General features: G+C 40.9%; 1 protein-coding gene across 6 annotated transcripts in view; it reads left to right on the top strand.

Annotated features, from left to right (window-relative positions):
• The first annotated feature begins 1,412 nt into the window (after nucleotides 1-1,412).
• Nucleotides 1,413-22,286, top strand: part of Zfp934 (zinc finger protein 934) — a 62,527-nt gene continuing 41,653 nt past the window's right edge. For 3 of the 6 annotated variants that reach the window (NM_001360915.1, NM_001162911.2, NM_175252.5), the window contains exon 1: nucleotides 22,105-22,247. In NM_001360915.1, the coding sequence (NP_001347844.1) occupies nucleotides 22,245-22,247 (3 nt within the window). In that variant the 5' untranslated portion in view covers nucleotides 22,105-22,244. Of the gene's footprint in view, nucleotides 1,486-17,222; nucleotides 17,242-22,104; nucleotides 22,248-22,286 lie in introns of those variants that run through there. The other 3 variants (XM_011244585.3, XM_017315637.2, XM_030247464.1) reach the window with 2 other exon arrangements.

Raw genomic sequence — 22,286 nt, 5'->3', positions numbered from 1 at the left:
ATACCATCCTAATATCAGTAAAGGGGATAAAACGTATACAAGAGAAAAACCTTATCCATTTGATGACTTCGTAAAACTATAGACATCACAGTTGTTTTCAATTTCAAGAACAGAACATCTTGTTTCAACTCTTCTTCATCATAGCCTTGGAGGAAGGAAACTATTTACCATGATCACTCAAGTATTTTTAGAGATTTCCAGTTATGGTTGTTGATTATATTTTGAAACACTTGTAGTAGATATTAATGTTGCTCTGTGTGTGGCAACTCCATCAAAGAAGTTTCTTCAGCAGTTTCTGTAGTCCTTCTCTGGCTACTCTTCATCTTGGAATATGCTTTTACCTGGTGATAAGTACCTTTCTGCTGCAATGTATACAATGAGATTCCCATCATCATCATCTAAGTGCCTCACTGTTTATATAAATATCAGACTGTGTCTGATCATACTTTTCAAGTAAGGATGCCTGGGAAAGGATTGTGGGCTGTTTGGCCGATTTTCTTGTACATTTTTTTTTTCAAATCAAATTCCTTTGAGTTGTTGCTTGTTGCTTGTTATGCGGTCTGGCTTGGAGGTCTGCTATTAGACAGGGCTACATTTAAACTCTTCATTCTCATGTGACAACCTTTGAGGACAAGTCCAAGAGTAGACGATGTACCGACAATGTGCTCTGTTTTGTCAACAATTTTTAATAATATTAATGTTAAAATGCTTAATACATGGGACTATGATAAACACTTGTGTGTGTATCCAAAGCATAATTTTCAACTGTCTCTCACACATGTAATAAAGTAGGATAATCAACAATCAAATGTGTATCTCATAATATAACTTTCTGTGCTATGGATATATATGTACTATTTGATGACCCATACTTCTTCATGTCTGTATTAAGTATCCTTTTGGAACTATGTACAGATGCTACAATATGTAAGAACAATGAAATTTCATTTTTTTGTGATGTATGTTTGTGTGTGTGTCTATGTGTCGATGTGTATGTGTGTCTGTGTGTAATATGCTGATGGGTTTTTAGGTCACCACAGATATTTGGAAAATGGAAGAGAACTTTGTAGGGTCTACATTTGGCCATCATGGCCTTGATCAAGGTCAGATTGATAGTTTTGCATACCAGAAATGTTTTATACTAAGCCTTCTTGCTGATCCTCAAATAAGATTAAATAAAAGATTCTATCAGTAAAATATTTTCTCAATATACAAACATATTGTCATCAAAGGATAATAAATCTTATTTGCCAATAAAAAGTATATACTGTTGTTTCTTTATTTTTCAATGTGTTAGTTTATTTTTGGAGTAAACACTTCTTTTTTTAAAAATTTATTTATTTATTATTATATGTAAGTACACTGTGGCTTTTTACAGATGCACCAGAAGAGGGCGTCAGATCTCATCACCGGTGGTTGTGAGCCACCATGAGGTTGCTGGGAATTGAACTCAGGCCCTTCAGAAGAGGAGTCATAACACCAGGAGTAAGCACTTCTTAATAACACTTTTCTCAGAATCAGAAATGAGTGGCAGAGAATTGTTTTAACGGGTAAAGTCAGTTGCAGCTATGCCTGGAAGCCTAAGTTTAATCTCTCAGAAACTCATATTACTTGTACAAATTTTTCCTGTGTTTCTACAGTTACACTTTGGCATATGGATGCTCACACCCCGGCACTTACATCAATATATTTTAAGCCCAAATCAGGGACACTCAGAGCTAATGGCTCCTTGGGGTTTATCTATAGACCTCACTAGTAGAACCAGATAACAGATACCTGTAAGGTCTTCTCTCAGTGCCAGATACACAACATGTCACAGGTGTATATCCACAAACACTGTACCATTTATATGGTGAAATTAGCAAAGCAACGAAAATCACAAAATTATTGTGAACATACGAAATGATTCACAGTTGAAATTATTGTTATTATCCGATTTCATGTGAGACGGCAAGGACACATGTCAGTTAATGTAATTTTTGTTTCCTGTAAGGAGAGAAAAGGAACATGCAAGCCTGAAGATTGATTTGTCTGAATAGGATCATATTCTGCTTTCTTGACGTACTTAGGAGCCCTGAGTGGTGGTGACTCTGAATGACGTCAAGTTCTTTGTTTTTTGTTTTTGATTTGTTTTTCGTTTTTGTTTTGTTTTGTTTTGTTTTTGGTCTGAGGAACCTGAACCTCAAACAGAAGTCACTTTAAGGCTACATACATGAGGCATTTGCAAAAGAGCCATGGATTAGGGATGAACAGCTTAGAGTCCAGTGCTTGGGGTGTACCTGAGAACCAGCTGTCTCCTATTGTACTCTCTGTATCCACTCAGCTGTGGTTCTTCAGCCCCACCAGGTCTTCTACTCTTTTTTTTTTCTTGGCAGCTACCTGTAGCTGTCAGTGACAGCATCCTGCAGGTCCCATTTGGCACTCTCCCAAAGCTCCTTGCTCCTCAGTCCTCACTGTGTCATTCCTGCCACATGCCAGCATGGTAGGAGTTGTATATTCTAAAGAAATATACATATCTAAAGAGACATTCATATCCTCCATTTGGCTAATGTCAAGTGAAACAGTGCATCCCATTCAATTAGAATTTCCCTGGAATCACAGCTGGAAAAAGTCTGATTCCTCAAGAAGAGAACTTCTCTGCTGAATACACGTTTAGTCATAGTCTGAATACTTTACAGGAGAGAATTGAGCTAAAAATCAGGAATACATTTACAGATGGGAAAATAGTTGTTATATCGATTGGTTATATTACTAAGTTGTACATATAAAAACATGTTAGGTCCCCAAGGATGGATAAGTTACCTATGCCTTTATCAGCGTTCCAAATAAGGCACAATAAATAAATATGTTAACATATTTTCAATTTTCATTAATATTTTCTTGTGTTCTTTCAGTTATTTTTGTTTTATTTTAAAGAATTATCTGACTATTAATTTCAGGCTCACCTGGAATCTAGTATGTGGAATAGGTTGTGTGAAGACATCAGAGATCAGGCAGTGGTCCTAACTCAAGTAACAGAAGAAGGCTCCTATCAAACGTAGACCTCCTGCCTCACTGTCTTCCAAACACAAGCAATACTGTTTTTGCTTTTTCACAGCATCTGTTAACACTCACCAAAGAACTAGGGCAGAGTTCATTCCTTTTTCTATAGATGGTGAGAACCAGGCTCACAGAGCTAAGTCGTATCTGATTATACTTCAGTGTAACTGTTCATCTTATTCATCCTGTAACTCTAATGACCAGCTCTGTGAAGTGGAAGCCAACTAAACCAGGCATGGTGATACAGGCCTGTATACATGGTGCTTAGATAGCACTGTTAAAATTTCAAGATGACAGTGGTTAGCGTGGTATGGTGGGAGACCCAGAGAGCCAAGAGCGCCTGTGAGTGATTGGCTCAGGCCAATATGGATAGTTTTCCCTGAAGCTGCAGAACTGCAGGGCTATGACACCTGTAACTTTTATCACACATATTCACCATGCCAAGTGCTCTATGGTTGATAATGTTTCCTGTCCTAGATAGCCTAGGTTACTTCAGGGTCAGAATGCACTGTGAGTGGGAAAGTCATCCTCAGGCAGTGATGAGCTCCCTACTGTCATTTTCAATTGGAAATGTTCATCCCTGAAATACACACACAAGCAACAGAAATGGATACTGCCAGAGTCCAGCATGGCCTTGGTAGGGACAGCAAGACATGGTTCCTGTTCCTAGGACAGGACCAGAAGGCATGGGCCACTTGGAGTCAATATATGCTAGGGAGGTAAGGCTTGTTTGTATTATAATGTACATGTTCTCACATTCCTCCTTGAGGAATCTCCTCCCTGTTAATGTTAATGACTCCAAGATAATCAGACACAAAATTAGACTGGGAAGAAAAGGTGTGGCTAACATCTCATCAAAACAGTAAATCCTAGGACCTTCAAGAAAGACCTAAGCCTGTGGAAAAGAGCTTTAAAATCATGAGTTTGAAACTATATCATTTCTGAACTACACAAAAATATAAGGGTGCAATATAAATTGTATAAGGATCTTCACAGATCGTAAGAAAAACAGGCAGTTATATTTAAAGACAAGCAAATGCAAATGCAGGCAGATTCCTGAGTTTAAAGTCAGCCTGCAACAGAGAGAATTTAGGTCCTGGTGTGGTCAGAATGGAAATCTCAGGACAAGGTCTCACCCAGCTAAATTTATGCTGGCAGACAGACCTCTGAATTCTTTTGCAATGCTTAAAAAAAAAAATGCTTGTTGTCAAGGTTCTGGTGACACTGGATGCTGATTCATAGGATAATCAAAATCGACCCTACAATAAAGAATTAAATTGATGTGTAAATTAAAACCTTGGCTTTTGGTCTACGTTAGATCAACTAGCAAAAAGCTGCAGCACTTCCTTTTTAGAATTATTTCTTTTTTTTTCTTTAGCAAGACCTGAGCAGTCTGCAGTCTGGACATATCTTGAAAACCTAAACAGTTCTTGAAAAAAAAAATTCAGTGGGAATTTCTATTGTTTGGAAAATCTATGGAGAGAAAACACAGCTCTTTTTAGAAATTTTCTAGCTCTTTTAGAATTCTTTCAAAAGCAGATATCTAAAGAACATTTCACATTCAGACAAAAGAATGTGCATGCTTCTCGGCACCTCACAGAAAATTCTCCAAAATTTATCATATAATTGGAGACAAAATTTTCAACAGAAGAATCTAGAATGTCTGAGAAACACTTAAAGAAATGTTGAAACTCCTTACTCATCAGGAAAATGGAAATCAAAACAACCCTGAGATTCCTCCTAAACAATCAAAGTGGCTAAGGTCAAAAACTCAGGTAAGAGCACCTGCTCCCAAGGGTGTGGAGAAAGGGATCCCTCCACTCCTGGTGGGATTGTAAAACTGAATAACCAATCTAGCCATCCTCAGAAAATTGGAAGTAGTTGTACACACAAGGTACTCTGTCCCTTGATTGAATAAGAAAATGTGCTCTGGGAGACTGAAACAATTTCTTTTCTTTTCTTTTCTTTTCTTTTCTTTTCTTTTCTTTTCTTTTCTAGATTTATTTATTTTATATATGTGAGTACACTGTCTTCAGACACACCAGAAGAGTGCATCGGATCCCATTACAGATGGATGTGAGCCACCATGTGGTTGCTGGGAATTGAACTCAGGACCTTCAGAAGAGCAGTCAGTGCTCTTACCCACTGAGCCATCTTTCCTGCCCCCAAGAATTTCCTGATAACTACAACTTTCCTGTACTAAAGGCCTGTGTGGCCCTGTTGTGGAAGCAGAGGGCTGGGCAGACCTGTGCTGTCTGAGTCATTTGATCTCTTCTGGTCCAATAGGAGTGCGGAAACAGTTTTGAGGCCCAGCAGGATAACACAGGATCTTGATGAACTCTGGGTAGACGTAGTCACTAGAAGCAACAGTAGGAAGTACCTTGTGTCTTCCTTCTGGAATTCAACTCTGATGTAGCACTAGGGAGCTGTGAGGTAGACCATAAGCTGAGTGTCTCAGCTCCTGTCCAGGAAGGTCACTTTCAGGACTAGAAAGAGTAGGTTGGCTCAACTATCAGAATCTGATCTGTTGGGACTGGAATGGATTGTGAGCCGACTATGGTTCTGTTCATACATGTATGTGGTGACCTGGACCAAGGACCTTGGCCTGTGAACCTTCCTGAGTTTGAATTTCCTGGGGGGGGGGGGTGGCGAGGGGGGGGGGTTGGGGGGTGTGGAGAAAGTTTCTGCAGTCCTGGCAGTGGAAAGCTGTGGTTCTTACAAAATGACTATCCAGTGCACACACTAAGACAGTGCTTTGTAGATGTAGGGGAAAGACAATTTTAGAAAAGGAATTTCTGCTTTGTAGGAGTTCTGAACATTGCATTCCAAAGATAGTTTTGTGTGACAAATATTACAAAAAATTTAGAGATTGATTGACAGGATGAGATGGGGTCTACTTGAAAACAGATGAGTACTTGCTGGACGGTAAGAAATATACCAAATTGGGGTCTACTTTGAGTTATTATTGTGGGTGTTGAGAATTCTTTGTATTTTAATAACTAACTATTTTTAATTAATCATTCTATTAGTTTACATCTCAAATGATATCACCCTTCCTGGTTCCCCCTCCACCACCATTACATTGCAAATCCTTCTCCCCCCTCACTTTGCCTCTATGAAGGTGCTCTCCCACCAATACACCCATTCCTGCCATACCACACCATCAGCCCCCTATGCTGGAGCATCAAACCTCCACAGGACCAAGTCCCTCCCCTCTCATTGATTGCAGACAAGGCCATCTTCTGCCACATATGTATCTGGAGCCATGGTACACTCCTTGGCTGGTGGTCAAGTCCCTGGGAGCTCTGAGTGGTCATCTCAGCCTACATTGTTCTTCCTATGGGGTTGCAATCCCACTCTGCTCCTCCAGTCCTTCCCCTGAGCTCCCCAACCAGGGTCCAGAGCTCAGTGTGATGTTTTGCTGGGCACATCCACATGTGCTCTCATCAGGTACTGGCAGAACCTCCTAGGAAGAGCCATACCAGGTTTAGAGTTATGAAGGTCTGCAAGAGCGTCTTGGCTACAGCAACAGTGTCCAGAGTCGGAGTTTGGTGTCTGCAGAGGGAATGGATGCCCAGTTGGAGTGGTCCCAGGATGGCCCTGCTTCAGTCTCTACTCCAATATTTGTCCCTGTCTTTCCTTTGGACAGAGACATTTCTGGGTTAAAAACTTTGAAATAGGTGGGTGGCTCCATCCTTAGACTGGAGGCCATGCCAATCTACTGGAGGTGGTCTCTACAGGTTCTATCCCTCCTTTGCTTCTCATTTCAGCTAATGTCATCCCTGTTGGGTCTAAAGTTGTCCCCATTGTGTCCTGGGAGCCTTTTGCTTCCCTGGCTTCTGGGGCTCTCCAGTGGCTACCCCAGTTCCTCATCCCCCACTGGTACATAATAATATTCGATTTCCTGATCCTCTGTAATTCTCTCCTGTCCCCTCCAATACCTCATCCTGCCCTCTCCCCTTTCCTTCCCCCTCATCTCTACCTCCCAGGTTCCTATTTCTTCTACCTATTTCAACCATCTTGTTCCCTTTTCTATGCAGGAATGAAGCATCCACACCCTTGTTTTCCATTCCCCCGAGTACCATATGGTCTGTGTGTAAAAAATGGGTTACAGAGCTTAATGAATGGATGGATGGACAGATGGGGCAGAACACCCAAGTTACCAACTTTATTATTTTTTCTCTACATTTTATACCTTCATAAACAAAAGTTCCTTAAAAGATTGCCTCATATATAAAGTGTTACAAAAAGGAGAGTTTCAGCTGAGCATGGTGGCACATGCCTTTAATCCCAGCACTTGGGAGGCAGAGGTAGGCAGATTTCTGAGTTCGAGGCCAGCCTGGTCTACAGAGTGAGTTCCAGGACACAGGACAGCCAGGGCTAAACAGAGAAACCTTGTCTCAAAAAAAAAAAAAGGGGGGGGGAGTTTCAGAAAGCTATGCTTATTGTATTTCCTATTTGGAAGACTTTACTTAGTTTTTTAGTAGGAATGGGCACAGCGTATAAAAAAAATCTTCCCTAGATTATTTTAATCAAATCAAGAACTCCATAAAATCATTAATTTTTCTAAAAGCATTAATTCATCAAAGTTCATCTTGATGTGGATCTGAAGGAAATTTACCCAATAAGATTTGCTGATGCCCATGAATCATTAAACTAAGTAATAGTGATAAAAACACATATCATCTGCCAGAAGCAATCCTGGTGTGAAGTGTCTTGGGACCTTTCTTCTAAGAGCTCACCCATCTTATGCCACGCAAAAGGAGGTGGGCTGCATATAGGAAGGACTCCTGCTTGACTTAGCCTTTCCTAGATGGCCCCTGACACTCAGATCCATTTGGTGGGAAGCCTAGAGGGAGAGTAAAGGGCACTTCTGCTACATATGTACCAGGCATCTCCTTCCAGCCCATGTCTGCACTTCTTAGTATGCCAAAGGCGTATGCCACCTGCAAGCTGGAACTTTTGACCTGACAAAAAAGTGTTTAATCTAGGACACAGCTTCTGGTGGCAGCGTACATATATAAAGCACATGGAAGATGGTAGCTCCTTTGCTTTTTCTGCTTGCCACATTCTAGCTAGCAAGATCATTATATGTTTCTGGCATTAGAGACTGCTTCCTTGGACTCCTGGTATATGCTGAAGACCAGCTGAGACACAAAGGCACTACTGTAGTCTTCAACTCTTCATGGGTACAAATTAATTGCTTCACTAACTGAACCACATTTTGTGAACCATTCATATATATCCCCTTTCTGCATACATAGAGAGATCCATGCTATCAGTTCTGTTTGTATGTAAAACCTTTCAAATACAGATATGCTCACTAACCTTCCCCCTGAGGGAGACGTGCTGGCTAACAATTGTGCTCCATAGTGACTGGCATCCATCTCCTGCTTTTCTCCCAGGGTTGTCTGGAGAATCATATTGAAAGGGCAAAATAAACCCCATTTGTCTCCATTTAATTTCCATTTGAAGACCAGTCCTGATTTCAAAAAGGTGCCAGCTTCAGGAATAAGCTGTAAATCCCAAAAGTAAGTCATAAGACACCAGGTCTAAGAACAGACCATAAAATCCAGAAGAAGATGGTAGAACCCCCTTCCAGAGACCAGACTGGGGATAACCACAGAAATGGGGAACTATCTGAGAATGGTCCATCTGGGCTGGGCAGCCATATTTCATCATATGGTGAAAAGTTCATGATATAGGAATGCAGATCACTGACAACCTGTGACCCACTAGCCCCTACCAATAAAATTTAAGATTGCCCTATCATTCTAGAGAGTTCCATTTTTTTTCCGATAAGCATGCTTTTGTCTGGGGTTGCCATTTCAAAGAATGCTGGTTGTTTCTGCAAAACAAGTGGTTTATTTTTTTTTTTTCCATACTATCTGAATCTGGGGTCTTACTTCAGCGATTTTTGTACCCTTACAGTACATAGCTGATAAATATTAGCTGCAGTAATCCTGACATCAGTGTAAAATCACGATAACAAATATCATATTTTGTGTCTTAAATTGTCTCTTTAATTGTTAATAGGCATGGAACCATTCTGCCTATGGGTCATATAGTTTACTCTGCTCCAAGGTGAATAGTGGACTGTGCAAATTATCATCTTGAGTCTAGGAGGAAGAGGAGAGGCAGAGGAGGGGATAAGGAAAAGAGCAGGACTAGGAGGAGGAGGAGGCGGAGGAGGAGGAAAAGAAGAAGGAGATGAGGAAGAGGAGTAGAAACAGGAAGGGGAGGAGGAGGAGGACTAGATGATTATGAGGAGGAGGAAGATATTCGGGCTGAGTACTGCAATACAGAAAGATAAACTATTGTAGGATAGGGAAACGCCATACTGAAACAAAAGTCTTGCGGATCTGGAAAAGACCAGCTTCTGTACTTAATTCCTGGGCCAGGAAAGCATTAGGCCTGGGCCTTCAGTACTCATGTCACTCAAGATTGCCTGCCAATCAGGGCCTGCAGGAAAACCATCCAATCAGGAGAAGAGGCGGGTTTTTCCGTGTGATTTGTTTAGTGCTGCAGATTCATCTCCGGTGTGGAGTAGCCTTGAATGGTTGGTGTGACTTGCTTTGACCTTTGCTGCTGGGTGCCTTGGCGGAGTGCTTGCGAGCTATTGAGTCTCATCATGGTGAGCATGGGAACACTGCCCCTAAACGGAAGGAGCAGTGGTCTGAGAAGCAGGAGTCTTGGTAGTGGGTCCTCCCCTGGGTTAGGTGGAAAGTAGCAGCCACCTGTGAGGTCCATGAGGTCTTAGCCACTAGATGTACTGAGTGGTGGCATCTGAATAACTTCATCATGGGAGCTTTATCTGCACAAACCATTTGGAACAAGGGCTTGCATATAGCAACATCCTTAGTGGATGCCAAATTTGGAGAGGCCCATTATCTCCGGTTTTTTTTGGAACTTGTGTCCTGGCCGTTTAACATCCATTTGGAATTAATTTTGTGGTGGTTGTAAATCCCATCGTTCGGGCTGCGTAGCACTCCAAATTGAAGCCGTGATAAGAAGAGTAGAATCGATGATGTACAGGATTTTCTTTCTTTCTTGAGACAGGGTTTCTCTGTGTAGCTCTGTGTGTCCTGGAACTCACTCTGGAGACCAGGCTGGCCATGAACTCAAAATCTGCCTGCCTCTGCCTCCCGAGTGCTGGGATTTAAGGCGTTTGCCACCATGCCCTGCTTAAAGGATTTTCAAATGCTTAGGAAATAGTAAGTCACACCTAGTAGAATTTAGCAGAGGTAGGGACTGCCTCTAAAGTAAGTAGTATGCTAACCCAAGCATCTGAGAGATTAGGATGCTGGGATACACATGTTTGTTCATCAGGATTGTCAGGAATCCAGGTCATATGAAAGGAGACAACCCCGATTAACAAACAGGCACATTAACAAACAGCCACTAGGCCCATGTCCAGATCAAAGGTGAGTACTTGAACAATCTGCTCAATGGAGCATTGCAGGGTCACAATTAGGCCTGGTGTGCCATAAAGGATCATTTTTCTTCTTGAGAAAAGCATAGTTTTGCCACATGGGCAAGACATCTGGTGAAACCATTTGAAAAGGAAAAACAATGTTGTGGTAAGGACTGGCCTGCCCAAGCAAGGCTGTCCATGAGGTCTTCGTGGATGGAGAATGACATAGGTCCTTCTCAATTCCAGATACATGCTTGGCAGAGCCTGTAACAGCCTGTGGTCTAGGACTCAGGAACTTTCCCTAAGGTCTTGAGGTATTTATTTAAGAACAAAAACAAAGCTGGGCATGGTGGCGTACTCCTTTAATCTCAGCACTTGGGAGGCAGAGGCAGGCAGATTTCTGAGTTGGAGGCCAGCCAGGTCTACAAAGTGAGTTCCAGGACAGCCCGGGCTATACAGAGAAACCCTGTCTCAAAAACAAACAAACAAACAAACAAACAAACAAACAAACCTAAAAAAACAAAAACCAGAACTGCTTCCCTTTAACCAGGCATATGCTTGAGAGAGCTGCTAATGGTTTGGGGCTTGGTCCTGTGGTGAGGGGATGTCTCTGATCTTGAGATTCCAAGAATTCCTCCCATGTTAGGCTGATGATATCAGTTACAAATCACTGTAGGCATGGTTAGTAGTGTTGAAGAGAGTATCCTGTTCTCAGAGAGCAGCATTGTTTGATTAGATCCCTCTTTAGTTTGTCCCATTGTGTGGTAGTTTCTGCTGACTTCATAGAAGCTTCCCATTTCTTTCCTTTTCCCCTGTAGGTCGTATACAAAATGCCTTAGCATAAGGCTTATCTCCTGGCCAACCACCCCAGCTTTTATACTTTCTACCTCCTACTTTTTGTACCTTTTGCATCCTCTGAGGCCTTCCACTTAGGACTATGTCAGTCAAGAATGGCCTGCTCTTTGAGGGTATTGGTGTCTTAAGAAATTATTAGTGAAATATATTGGCTGTGTAAATCTACCAACCGCCAAGTGGCTAAACCAAGTAGTGTCGGCTCCATCCTTAAAGTGTTCACAGTTGCCAGGCGTGGTGGCACACGCCTTTAATCCCAGCACTCAGGAGGCAGAGGCAGGTGGATTTCTCAGTTCGAGGCCAGCCTGGTCTACAGATTGAGTTCCAGGACAGCCAGTGCTATACAGAGAGACCCTGTCTCGAAAAACCAAAACAAAAAAACAAAAAACAAACAAAAAAAAAAACCAAAAAAAAAAAAATCAAAAAAAGTTCACAGTATAACCTAGGGTGTAAACCTAAAAGAGACATAAGTATGACAGCGTATATGGGATGCAAAATCTCTTCTGGCCTGGCTCCTCTTTGACCATTAATCAGAGCTAGATGAGTGGTATTGTTACAGAGATTTATTTTTCTTAATTTTTTGTTGTCAGATTTCTTCCCTGGGAAGACATGTTAATTCTAGAACAGCTGTATTTTCAGCCCTTTAGAAAAATGTTTCTGACACAAACATTTTTGTGCCCTCAGGGGCACTGGCACTGATCAAAGCCTGCTGCTCCCAAGGGCAATGACGTTGATTTCCTCTTGATTAAAGTTTCTAAATTATTAAGTTAAATGGTACTAGCACAACAGAGATTTAAAGTTTAGCTTTTGAGTCAAGGAATGAAATGTGCATTGCAGTAACAGGGAAAGGATTTTCATGTGGAGCATGGCTTCTGCCCTCAGACCAGAAAAGGAGGAACAGTGTCTTGTGTATAGAGCAGAGTAAAAGAGAGAAGGTGATAGCTAGATCACAGACTAACTCAAGTTTGAGCCAACCAGCTTCAGGTCTCACCATTATGAAGAAGGAGCTGATGGATGCAGGGTGGGTGATTTAAAAATTTCCTAGCATGTATCAATTCATGCATGTTAATGAAAATACACACGATTGATGGTTGTACAATTAGGAGAGATTGGGTTGATCCAATGAATATTGAATTTCCAGTTAGGGTACTGTCTGTCCTTTGTGGTTACCTCTGGTCCTCAATGACATGGTTAAGTCAGCTCAGATTTTTGGGACACAGGCCATTCATTGGCTGCAGCTGTGTGTGTCATGTTACAGGACTCAGCAACTACCAATTGACATAAGGGCAAGATCAAAAGGTATTTTATTAATGCCATGGCCTCTGCCAGGAGATGCCCTGCTCTTTTTCAAAAACAATATACCTATGTTTTTTGCATATATATATATATATATATATATATATATATATATATATATATCTTCCCCAAAAGTCCATTTTTGTCAGTACATGTTAAATTTCATTTTTTAAAGATTCTCAGCCTAATTCTTTATTTGTTTCAATTCTCCAATGTTTCTTTTTTATTTTTAAAAGATTTATTTATTTATGTATATGAGTACACACTTTAGTTGTACAGATGGTTGTGAGCCTTCATGTGATTGTTGGGAATTGAACTTAGGACCTCTGCTTGCTCTGGCCAACCACACTTGCTCTGGCCAAAGATTTATTTATTAGTATAAGTTCACTGTAGCTGTCTTCAAACGCACCAGAAGAGGGTATCAGATCTCACTATGGGTGGTTGTGAGCCACCATGTGGTTGCTGGGATTTTAACTCAGTACCTTTGGAAGAGCAGTCAGTGCTCTTACCCACTGAACCATCTCACCAGCCCCCTCTCCAATGTTTCTTGATTACTAATATTTTTACTTTTCCCCCAATTACTTTATTTATCTCTATTCATAGCAGTATCTTCTGTAGCACATGTGTGACTTATCCTATTTAACTGAGAATTACTTTGAACAGTCCACCTTGACTCTGCCACCCAGTTTCCTGGAAGACAGTCCTGCAACACCTTCCAGGATATGCTATGACTGGTCAATGGGAAGGGAAAGAGACAAGTGCAGGACTGTTTTCTGAGGTCTGTATCCTTAATTACAAATAAAGAAGAACTTTTGTAAGAATTGACTGCACTGTTCTGTAAGGAAATATAGGCCTATCCAGAAAGCTTTCATATAAATAGCTATAATTGATAAATGGTTCTCTGTATTTTTTCATGTTTTTAAAATTTTTATTTATTTATTTTATGTATATGAGTACACATATGTATATGTGGTTGTTAGGTATTAAATTTAGGACCAAGACTCACTTAGGTCAACTCCACTTGCTCTGGCTGGTTAGCTGGCTCAGTCCTTCCTTGCTCCAGTCCAAAGATTTACTTATTGTTATAAATATGTACACTGTAGCGGTCTTCAGATGCACCTGAAGAGGTCCTCACATCTAATTACGGGTGGTTGTGAGCCACCCTGTGGTTGCTGGGAATAGAACTCGGGACCTTCTGAGAACAAGTCAGTGCTCTTACCTGCTGAGCCATCTCACCAGCCCAGTTCTCAGTAGTTTTATGAGGAGTCTCTCATAAGATGTTTCTCATGTATCTACAAATAAAGCCTCCAGTCACTAATTACCCAGAAGGTACAGTGCAGGTTTCTTGTGTGTCCATGTAGAGTGCATGCCACAGAGATGTTCCACTAGGAAGAACAGTCATCGGCAATAACTTGCATTTTTTGAAACTGTGAAACTGTTAGTGTAAATAATATTCTCAAAGATTTCCTTAAAGGTCATCATCTAATAAATCTTTTTACTTGAAAATTCAAAAGCTGTAAAGTTGCTAACGTATAGACTCCTTATTGCAGGTTGATTTTGAAAGAATAAATTGCCAAGGGAAGGAAAACTTAAAGTGAACATCTCAAGGACAGAATACACTTTGACCCAAGTCATTGCTCCAGAATTGTCATATCCATTGTCTTATCTTGCAGATGAGATAGACCTTGAGATATATATCTGACTGTGCACATCATAATGTGCTAGTTAGATTACTCTGCACTATCAAAGCTAAAAGAATCATACTTGGTCACAACTCATTCAGTACATGTCACGATGAGTCCAGTGATTGACAATGTAGTATAATGTATTTATTTTAGTGCTTTAATTTTTTTCTGATGTATTTTGCTAATGGTAAAATGAACTGTCTCTTAAAGATAAAATGCTGCTCATTGAAAAATAAAATAAAAGAATTGACCTCACTGACAACATCTTGTGGAAGAGTGGATCTCTGAAGACCTGTCCTGTCTGAGTTACTTGATCACTAAACCTCCAGTAGGGGAGATGCTAAGTTCCTGAGGCCCAGCTGTGTGGTCCAAGTGAATGAGGGACATGGGCAGGCCTGGCAGTCAGAAGCACCAGAGGGAGATAACCTCCAGATACTTCTAGGATTCTCCTGAGACAAGGCCATTAGTAACTCTGAGGGAGACTACAGTCCTACCATGGTGAAGGTGAGGACCAATGACCCCAGACCAGGAAGGTCACATTGGCAGCACTATCAGAGGGCAGTGGAAGATGCAGCAGTAGGGGTAACCATGACTACTGTGACTCAGATAACAGTTACTGGGGATTGTTGCCATGCCTCTAACCTGTTCCTATAACTAACATCTAAATACCGAGCTTCCAGTTCCCTGGATTAATTTATTCGCTTATTTATTAATTTAAATTTTTATTGTTGTTAATCTGTGAAAATCTTTTCCTTTATTGGGCGAAAAGATTCTGTGAGCTGGGCAGGCCACTCAGGAAGCATTTTGCTTGGGGTGACCTGAGTTCAGATACCAACACCCATGTCAACTACCTGCTATTCCAGATCCAAAGGATCTGACACCCTCTTCTCTGCTGTGTCAGTTGCACACACATGGGATGTGTTTTCTGTCACACATAAAAACATACATATGAAAATGGAGACTAAAGCTGTGGGTGGTAGTGCATGCCTTTAATCCCAGCACTCGGGAGGCAGAGGCAAGTGGATTTCTGAGTTCGAGGCCAGCCTTGTCTACAAAGTGAGTTCCAGGACAGCCAGGACTATACAGAGAAACCCTGTCTCAAAAAAAAAATGGTGACTGACATGTGTTGAAACGTGCTAATATCTTATAAAGCAAATCAAGCCAATTTATGTGTATAATAGGACTCATACACTTTTTAAATATGTTATATTGTATTTTTTTAAGGTTTTCATTTCATAAATGTCCACACTTAACATCTAATCATCAATCATAGGAGACAACATGGTTTCTAAGTTATCCTAACAGGTTCCCTTTTTTCTTAACATAAAAGAGTTAGGTAGCTTTAGTTATCAACCCTATTTATTCCAAACTTGAAGTGTCAGAATGCTTAATCTCTTCAATGTGTTGGAAGAACCTCCGCTCCCAGTCCATCTCCCACCATTGTCACAGGAGAGAACCAGAATGAACAGGGTGAGTGCTGGCCACTGAGTTTGTAATTTTTATTCTGATTACAATCTTGCAGCTCTTAATTTAAATGACCATGCTAGGTTCACAGGTCTGTTTTTGTGTTTCCTTTTTTCAGTGCTGCCATCTATGGTGTAGGGTTCATTAATAATAATCTTATTATATTGTTATTTCTCTAGGAAATGATAAACCTTAACCTCTTTTGTCTTCTGATAACTTACTGTATTATAAGATCTTTGAGTTTTTGTTGGTTTGGGAATTTTTTATGGAAAAACAATTTTAGTTTTCTCTTTTTAACCCAGAAGGCTTGCCTCTCTCATTTCTTGGAAAATCTGTGTTTCCCAGTTCTTGCAGTAATCAATGTTTGGATTCTTAATACTTAAGTGACTGATTAAGTTTGGGATTCTTAAATTTTTCTCATATATTATTGTCCCCGTCTTAATTTCTAAAATTGTCAGCATTTCAGAGCCTACAATCATTTGAGGGAACTACAACTGAGGAGGTGCCCCAATCAGAATGGCTCTTTGCTAACTTTGTGAGAGATTGTGGTGATTGACAATTGTCTAGTGAAGGCTCATCCACTGAGTGGGGATGAATCCCTAAGGAGGTGGGCCTAGGCTGGATAAGCCAGCTAGCTGAGCATGAGACAGTGGCCATGGGAGAGAGCAGGCCAGGAAACAATGTTTGCCCATGGTTTTTGCTTTTACTTTTGAACTTGAGTTTCTATTACAAGCTTCCTAAATAATGCAATGTGATTGGGAAGAACCAACCAAATGAACCTGTTTGTTACTTGAGACACATTGGCTTTTAGCACTTCATCACAACAGTTCTAACATGCAAGTGAGAAAAATAAAATGGAAAGCAAAATGTGTTTGCTTAGGTGCAACTCCTTTTTGAAATGAGATTTAAGTGTCTACAGACTTAATCCATTTCCTCTCTCTGTTTATTCTTCTTTGCTTGAAACTCACCCTTCATTTTGCATCTCATGTTCTTCCTTCCTGTCATGCCTTCCCCATAATAGACTCTGTCCTTGAATCACATAAAGTGGAATAGAGGTAATAGCTAGCTATTCAGTGCTAAGCTGTTTTGCTTAGTTAATGTTTTCTTTTTTTTCTTTTTTTTTTTTTTTTTTTTTTTTTTGGTTTTTCGAGACAGGGTTTCTCTTTTAGCTCTAGCTGTCCTGGAACTCACTCTGTAGACCAAGCTGGCCTCGAACTCAGAAATCCGCCTGCCTCTGCCTCCCGAGTGCTGGGATTAAAGGCGTGCGCCACCACTCCTGGCAGTTAATGTTTTCATGGTTTAAAATTATTTATTTTTATTGTCAGATGGGTCTGTAGTGTACATGTTTTTATATGGCAAGCATGTGCTTTTGTGCTGAGCTTTGAGCACATCTTGAGTTTTCAAATTCTGGATGCATTATCATTCTCTTTCCCAGGGTGGCACTACTCATGATGATAATACTGCTGACCCTTCTCAGTCATTGGATGGCAGGTGCTGACCTTCTTTCTCCCTGATGTGTTTGTTGTGACTTATGTTAGGTGGACTGTGAGTCTTTTGCCTGTATGCATGAATATAAACTTCATGTGTGCCCAGTCCTTACAGTAGTCAGAGATGGTCTGAGACCTCCTGTAAGAGGAAGAATCGATAGCTGTGGGTCCCTGAAAATACAGGCAGGCACTTGAGCTCACTTATTTGTTGGGCCAGCAAGAGCTTCTCATGTAGTGTGTAGCCTTTTAACTACCTCTTCTTCTTCTTCTTCTTCTTCTTCTTCTTCTTCTTCTTCTTCTTCTTCTTCTTCTTCTTCTTCTTCTTCTTCTTCTTCTTCCTCCTCCTCCTCCTCCTCCTCCTTCTTCTTCTTCTTCTTGTTTTTTTGTATTTTGTTTGGTTTTTCAAGACAGGGTTTCTCTGTATAGCCCTGACTGTCCTGGAACTCACTTTGTAGACCAGGCTGGCCTCGAACTCAGAAATCCTCCTGCCTCTGCTTCCCAAGTGCTGGGATTAAAGGCGTGCATCACCACCAGCCAGCAACTACCTCTTCTTAAGCTCCACACAGGCATACTACCAGCCCCAACTCTGGTTCCCTTCCCTCCATGGATTAAAATTACACACAAACACACACACACACACTAATATTTTTACCCTGTCTTATGGCTCAGCGGCTGGGCTTATCCCTGCCTCTGGCAGATATTGTGTTCTTTTTAGTACTTGCTCAACAGTCTAAATCTTTCATTAGCTTATTTGGTGTTACCTTCTCCTTGCTCCACATCTAAAATCTAACCTCAGCCTAGTTGCCCTGGTTCCTTCTCCTTGCTCAACACCCTAAATCTGCTCTCAGCTTAGTTGTATTTCTAAACTACCTTGTGGGAAAGTGTCCAGTGTCTTCTCCAGTCGGGATCTCACCTGGCTGGTGACTCTCTCTCCCTCCCAAGCATGGCCAATCTCCCTTTCCTGCTTCCTGCCTCTTTTACCCTCCCCTTTAGGAACCTAGAAATCCTGCCTCTTCCATCCTCCCATTGGCTGCTCACCACTTTATGGATGGATCAAGTGTCAATTGGAGAAAAGGACCTTCAGAGTTTACAGGCCAAATCCCAGTCAGAGCATCAGAACCATGCCCTACACTGCACTGCTGAGCTATCTCTACTGCCCTATGTTGTTTACCTCTAATCAACATTAACATTACGAGTATTTTCTTCTGTCCAATTATAACTGCTTAAACATATAACTAAAGTATTAATATAGTTTTAAGAAGTAAATATTTCCAGGTTGCAAAACTTGATTGTTCATCTTTATATGATCATACCCAAAATCTTTGATCTGGAAGAAATAAAGGCCATGTATTTAGTCCTGGAAAAAAAAGTGTAAAAAGGTAAAGGTTACATGAAGTGGTGTATTATGATCTAATTTAAATGCATAAAAATTAATTTTACAACAAAAATATAATAAATACAGAGTTAGTTATGAGCAATTGATGTTGTTCCAGGTAATACAGATTGCATTTCAAAAAACCTCATGGCTGTAATTCAATTGCTGTAACTGCAATCCAGAGGGGTATAATGCCCTCTTCCGACCACTGTAGGTAATGCACACAAACATGTTCCAGCAATAGACTCACATAAGTAAAATAAAAATAATGTATAAGATATGGAATCTTCTACAGAGATGTCACAGCCTTGAGACACACAGCATTCAGGATGCACTTCTTTCTGGTCCTACAGAGAAGCACCTGTGCCTTTCCTCTGAACCAAGTTGCTGAGTAAGAAAAGCAGCCTTATTCTGAGGTTAGACTAGCTCAGCACACCTGCTCACGTAAGAACGGTAACCACAGTGCTGTTAGGTGATGTTTCCCTGATATTTTCTGTTTGTATTCTCTGTCCATTGTATATGGAGAGCTGTGGCATTGATACATCTTTTAAATGTACTTTTAGATCATACATTGTTGACTAGAAGGTCGTTTTCCTCTGTAAATCTCCATCTGCCTCTGTGACTATTGTTCAAACTATAGCTGTGGCCCTAACCTAAGAGAGACTTAGGTACAACAGCATATTGGGAACTAAAAATTCTGCTCTAGGCTGGTTCTTCTTTGGGCATCAGTCAAAGATGAATGAGTGATCTTTTCCCATGAAAGGATGCTAATTCTACCTGTTATACCTTCAGCCTTTTAGAAAATTATTTCTGAGACAAGGTTTCTTATGGTGAGTCATGTAGCTCTCATTCCACTCTGTTATGTCTCAGAGCAGTAACATTGCTATCCTATTATTTAAACCAACTAAATTCTTTTTTTTTTAATTTGTTTATTGATTATACACTGTAGTTGTCTTCAGACACACCAGAAGAGGGCGTCAGATCTCATTAAGGATGGTTGTGAGCCACCATGTGGTTGCTGGGATTTGAACTCAGGACCTTCGGAAAAACAGTCAGTGCTCTTAACCGTTGAGCCATCTCACCAGCCCCCCACAACTAAATTCTTAAGTTAACATCTGTACCACCACTGTGTTTTAAAATTATGCATTAGAGTCATGTAATCAACTGTTACTGATTCTATAGGAAAAGCATTTGCATGAGGGGAATAACTTCTGCATTCTGACCAGAATTGGAAGAAGTTTATTGTGTACACTAATGGGGGAAACAGGGTGGGTAATCAGCTGCTGGAATCGCCATAATGAAAAAGTGCCTGATGCTGGTATGGAGGTAATTTTATAATTTTGCAGCATGTCTTAATTCATGTTGGGTAAATGAAAACAGACTAGATCGGTGGGTGTATGATTTGTGATGTCAGTTAAGCCAGTGAATACTCAAATTGCAGTTAGGTTACTACTGTCCTATGAGATATGTGCAATCCTCATTGACATAATTAAATCAGCTCAGAAATTTAAAACACAGGCCTTCATTGGCTGTAGTTGTGTGTGAAGTTACAGGTCTCAGCAGGCAACAATCCACATAGAGGCAAGGTCAAAAAATATTTGAAAGATGCTATTCCTTTTACCAGGAAATGGACTATTCTTTTACAAAGTCAGAATGGCTATGTGTTTTTTCAATAATATTTCTGTTTGTAAAAAGTCAATTATTGGTTTGCTTTAAATGCAGCACTTATCTGATCTCTTACTTGTATCCATTCTGTGATGTTTCCCAGGCATAAGAATTTCTTTCCATTTCTTTTACAAGTGCTGCTTAGGACAAGGTCTCCTGAAGCCCAGGATGGGTCATGCCATGTAATTGATAATTGCCTTGAACATCTAATCCTGTCTCTAAAGCCACATGTTGGGAAGAGAGTCTTGCATCTCTTCTAGGCTAGGCTTTGAAGGTGAACGTTTTCCTGGTATGGCTGTACTTGACATTAGCAATAAGTAGTGAGGTCACCAATTTTCCATCTTGATAGTCACCTTGACTGGCCATTACTCTGGTCTGCAGACCAGGCAATTAATAATCTGGATAAAGGGGCTGGGGAGAAGGCTCAGCGGGTAAGAACACTGACTGCTCTTCCCAAGGTCCTGAGTTCAAATCCCAGCAACCACCTGGTGGCTCACAAATATCCATAATGAGATCTGGAGTGTCTGAAGTCAGCTATAGTGTAATTATGTATAATAATAATAAATAAATCTTTGGGCCAGAGCAAGCAGGGACTGAGTGGGGTTGACCAGAGTGAAGTAGAGGTCTGAAAAATTTAATTCTCCACAGCCACATGAAGGCTCACAACCATCTTTACAGCTACATTGTACTCATATACATAAAACAATAAATATATAAATCTAAAAAGAAAGACTCTGGATAAAAACTGAACTTCCTGTCAACTGTTGTTGCCACCAATGCAATTATTTCAAATGACTATAGTTACAGGAGTTCACTTACCTAAAACCAAACAGATAGGCACTGTGAGGAGTTTTTATTATTTTCACCATTTAACGTGGGAAAACCCTTCTTTACTCTGGAGGTTTTGGTTAAGTAGAAAAAAAATTAATCTAGGCCAGAACTTCTGCTGTGAACCTACATATACAAAGGATATTGAAGATGGTAGTTCTTTCCCTTTCTCTTCTTCCCACATACTGGCTTGCAAGGTCTTTCTATTTTTCTGACATTAAGGCTCCATCTTTGGAATTCTGTTACGTGCTGAACACCAGCTGAGACATACAGGAACTACTGTTTTCTTCAACTCTTCATTGGTACAGTCATTGATTTACTAGTGGGGCCACATTCTGTGAGCCATTCTTATCTATCCAATTTCTGCATACTTAGAGAGATCCATGCTCTGAGTTTTGTTCATCTGGAAAACCTTTACTAATACAGATATGTTTTTTCACCCTCCCACGTAGGAAACCGTGCTGGCTAACAACAGTGCTCCATAGTGTTTGGCATCCATCCCCTGCTTTTCCCCCAGGGTTGTCTGGAGTCTCATATATAGCAATTGCATATTAGCTGCGGTTTTCCTGATGTCGGTGTAAAATGAGAGGAGCAAACATGATATTTTATGTCCTAAAAATCTCTCTTTAATTGTAATTATCCTTGGAACCTATGGTTCACTCTGCTCCAAGTTGAATAATGTACTATGCAAGGTGTGGCTCTTGATTCCTTGGTGGAGGAGGGGGCGGAGCGAGGAGAAGGTGAACCTGCGGCGGCCTTGGAGGAGCAGGAAGAAGAAATTTCTGCTGAATTCTGGATGACAGAAAGATAGACTATTGGAGGACAGGACTGAAAGAAAGTCTTGCAGATCTGAAAAGGGTCAGCTCCTGGATAAAAAACCCGAACTGGGAAGCCCTATGCCCCGTGCTTTCAGCGCACTCTAACCCTAAGGGAGGTGCTCATGTCAATCAAGTCTCACTAACCAATCAGGGCCTCCGGATAGGCCCGCCAACAGAAGGAGAGGCGTGTTCTTCCGTGTGCCTTGTTCCCCTGCTCTCTGTTCCTCTCCGTTGCGAGCAAGCTGAAAGATTGGTCTGATGTGTTTTGATCTCTGCTGCCAGGGACCCTAGGGCAATGCCAGCGATCTACAACGTGGCGACATGGTGAGCGTGTGACCACTGCCCTTAACCGGAAGGAGCAGG

This window comes from Mus musculus, chromosome 13 (assembly GCF_000001635.26).
Source record: "Mus musculus strain C57BL/6J chromosome 13, GRCm38.p6 C57BL/6J".
NCBI classification, from domain to species: domain Eukaryota; kingdom Metazoa; phylum Chordata; class Mammalia; order Rodentia; family Muridae; genus Mus; species Mus musculus.
This window is presented reverse-complemented; position numbering and strand designations above follow the sequence as displayed.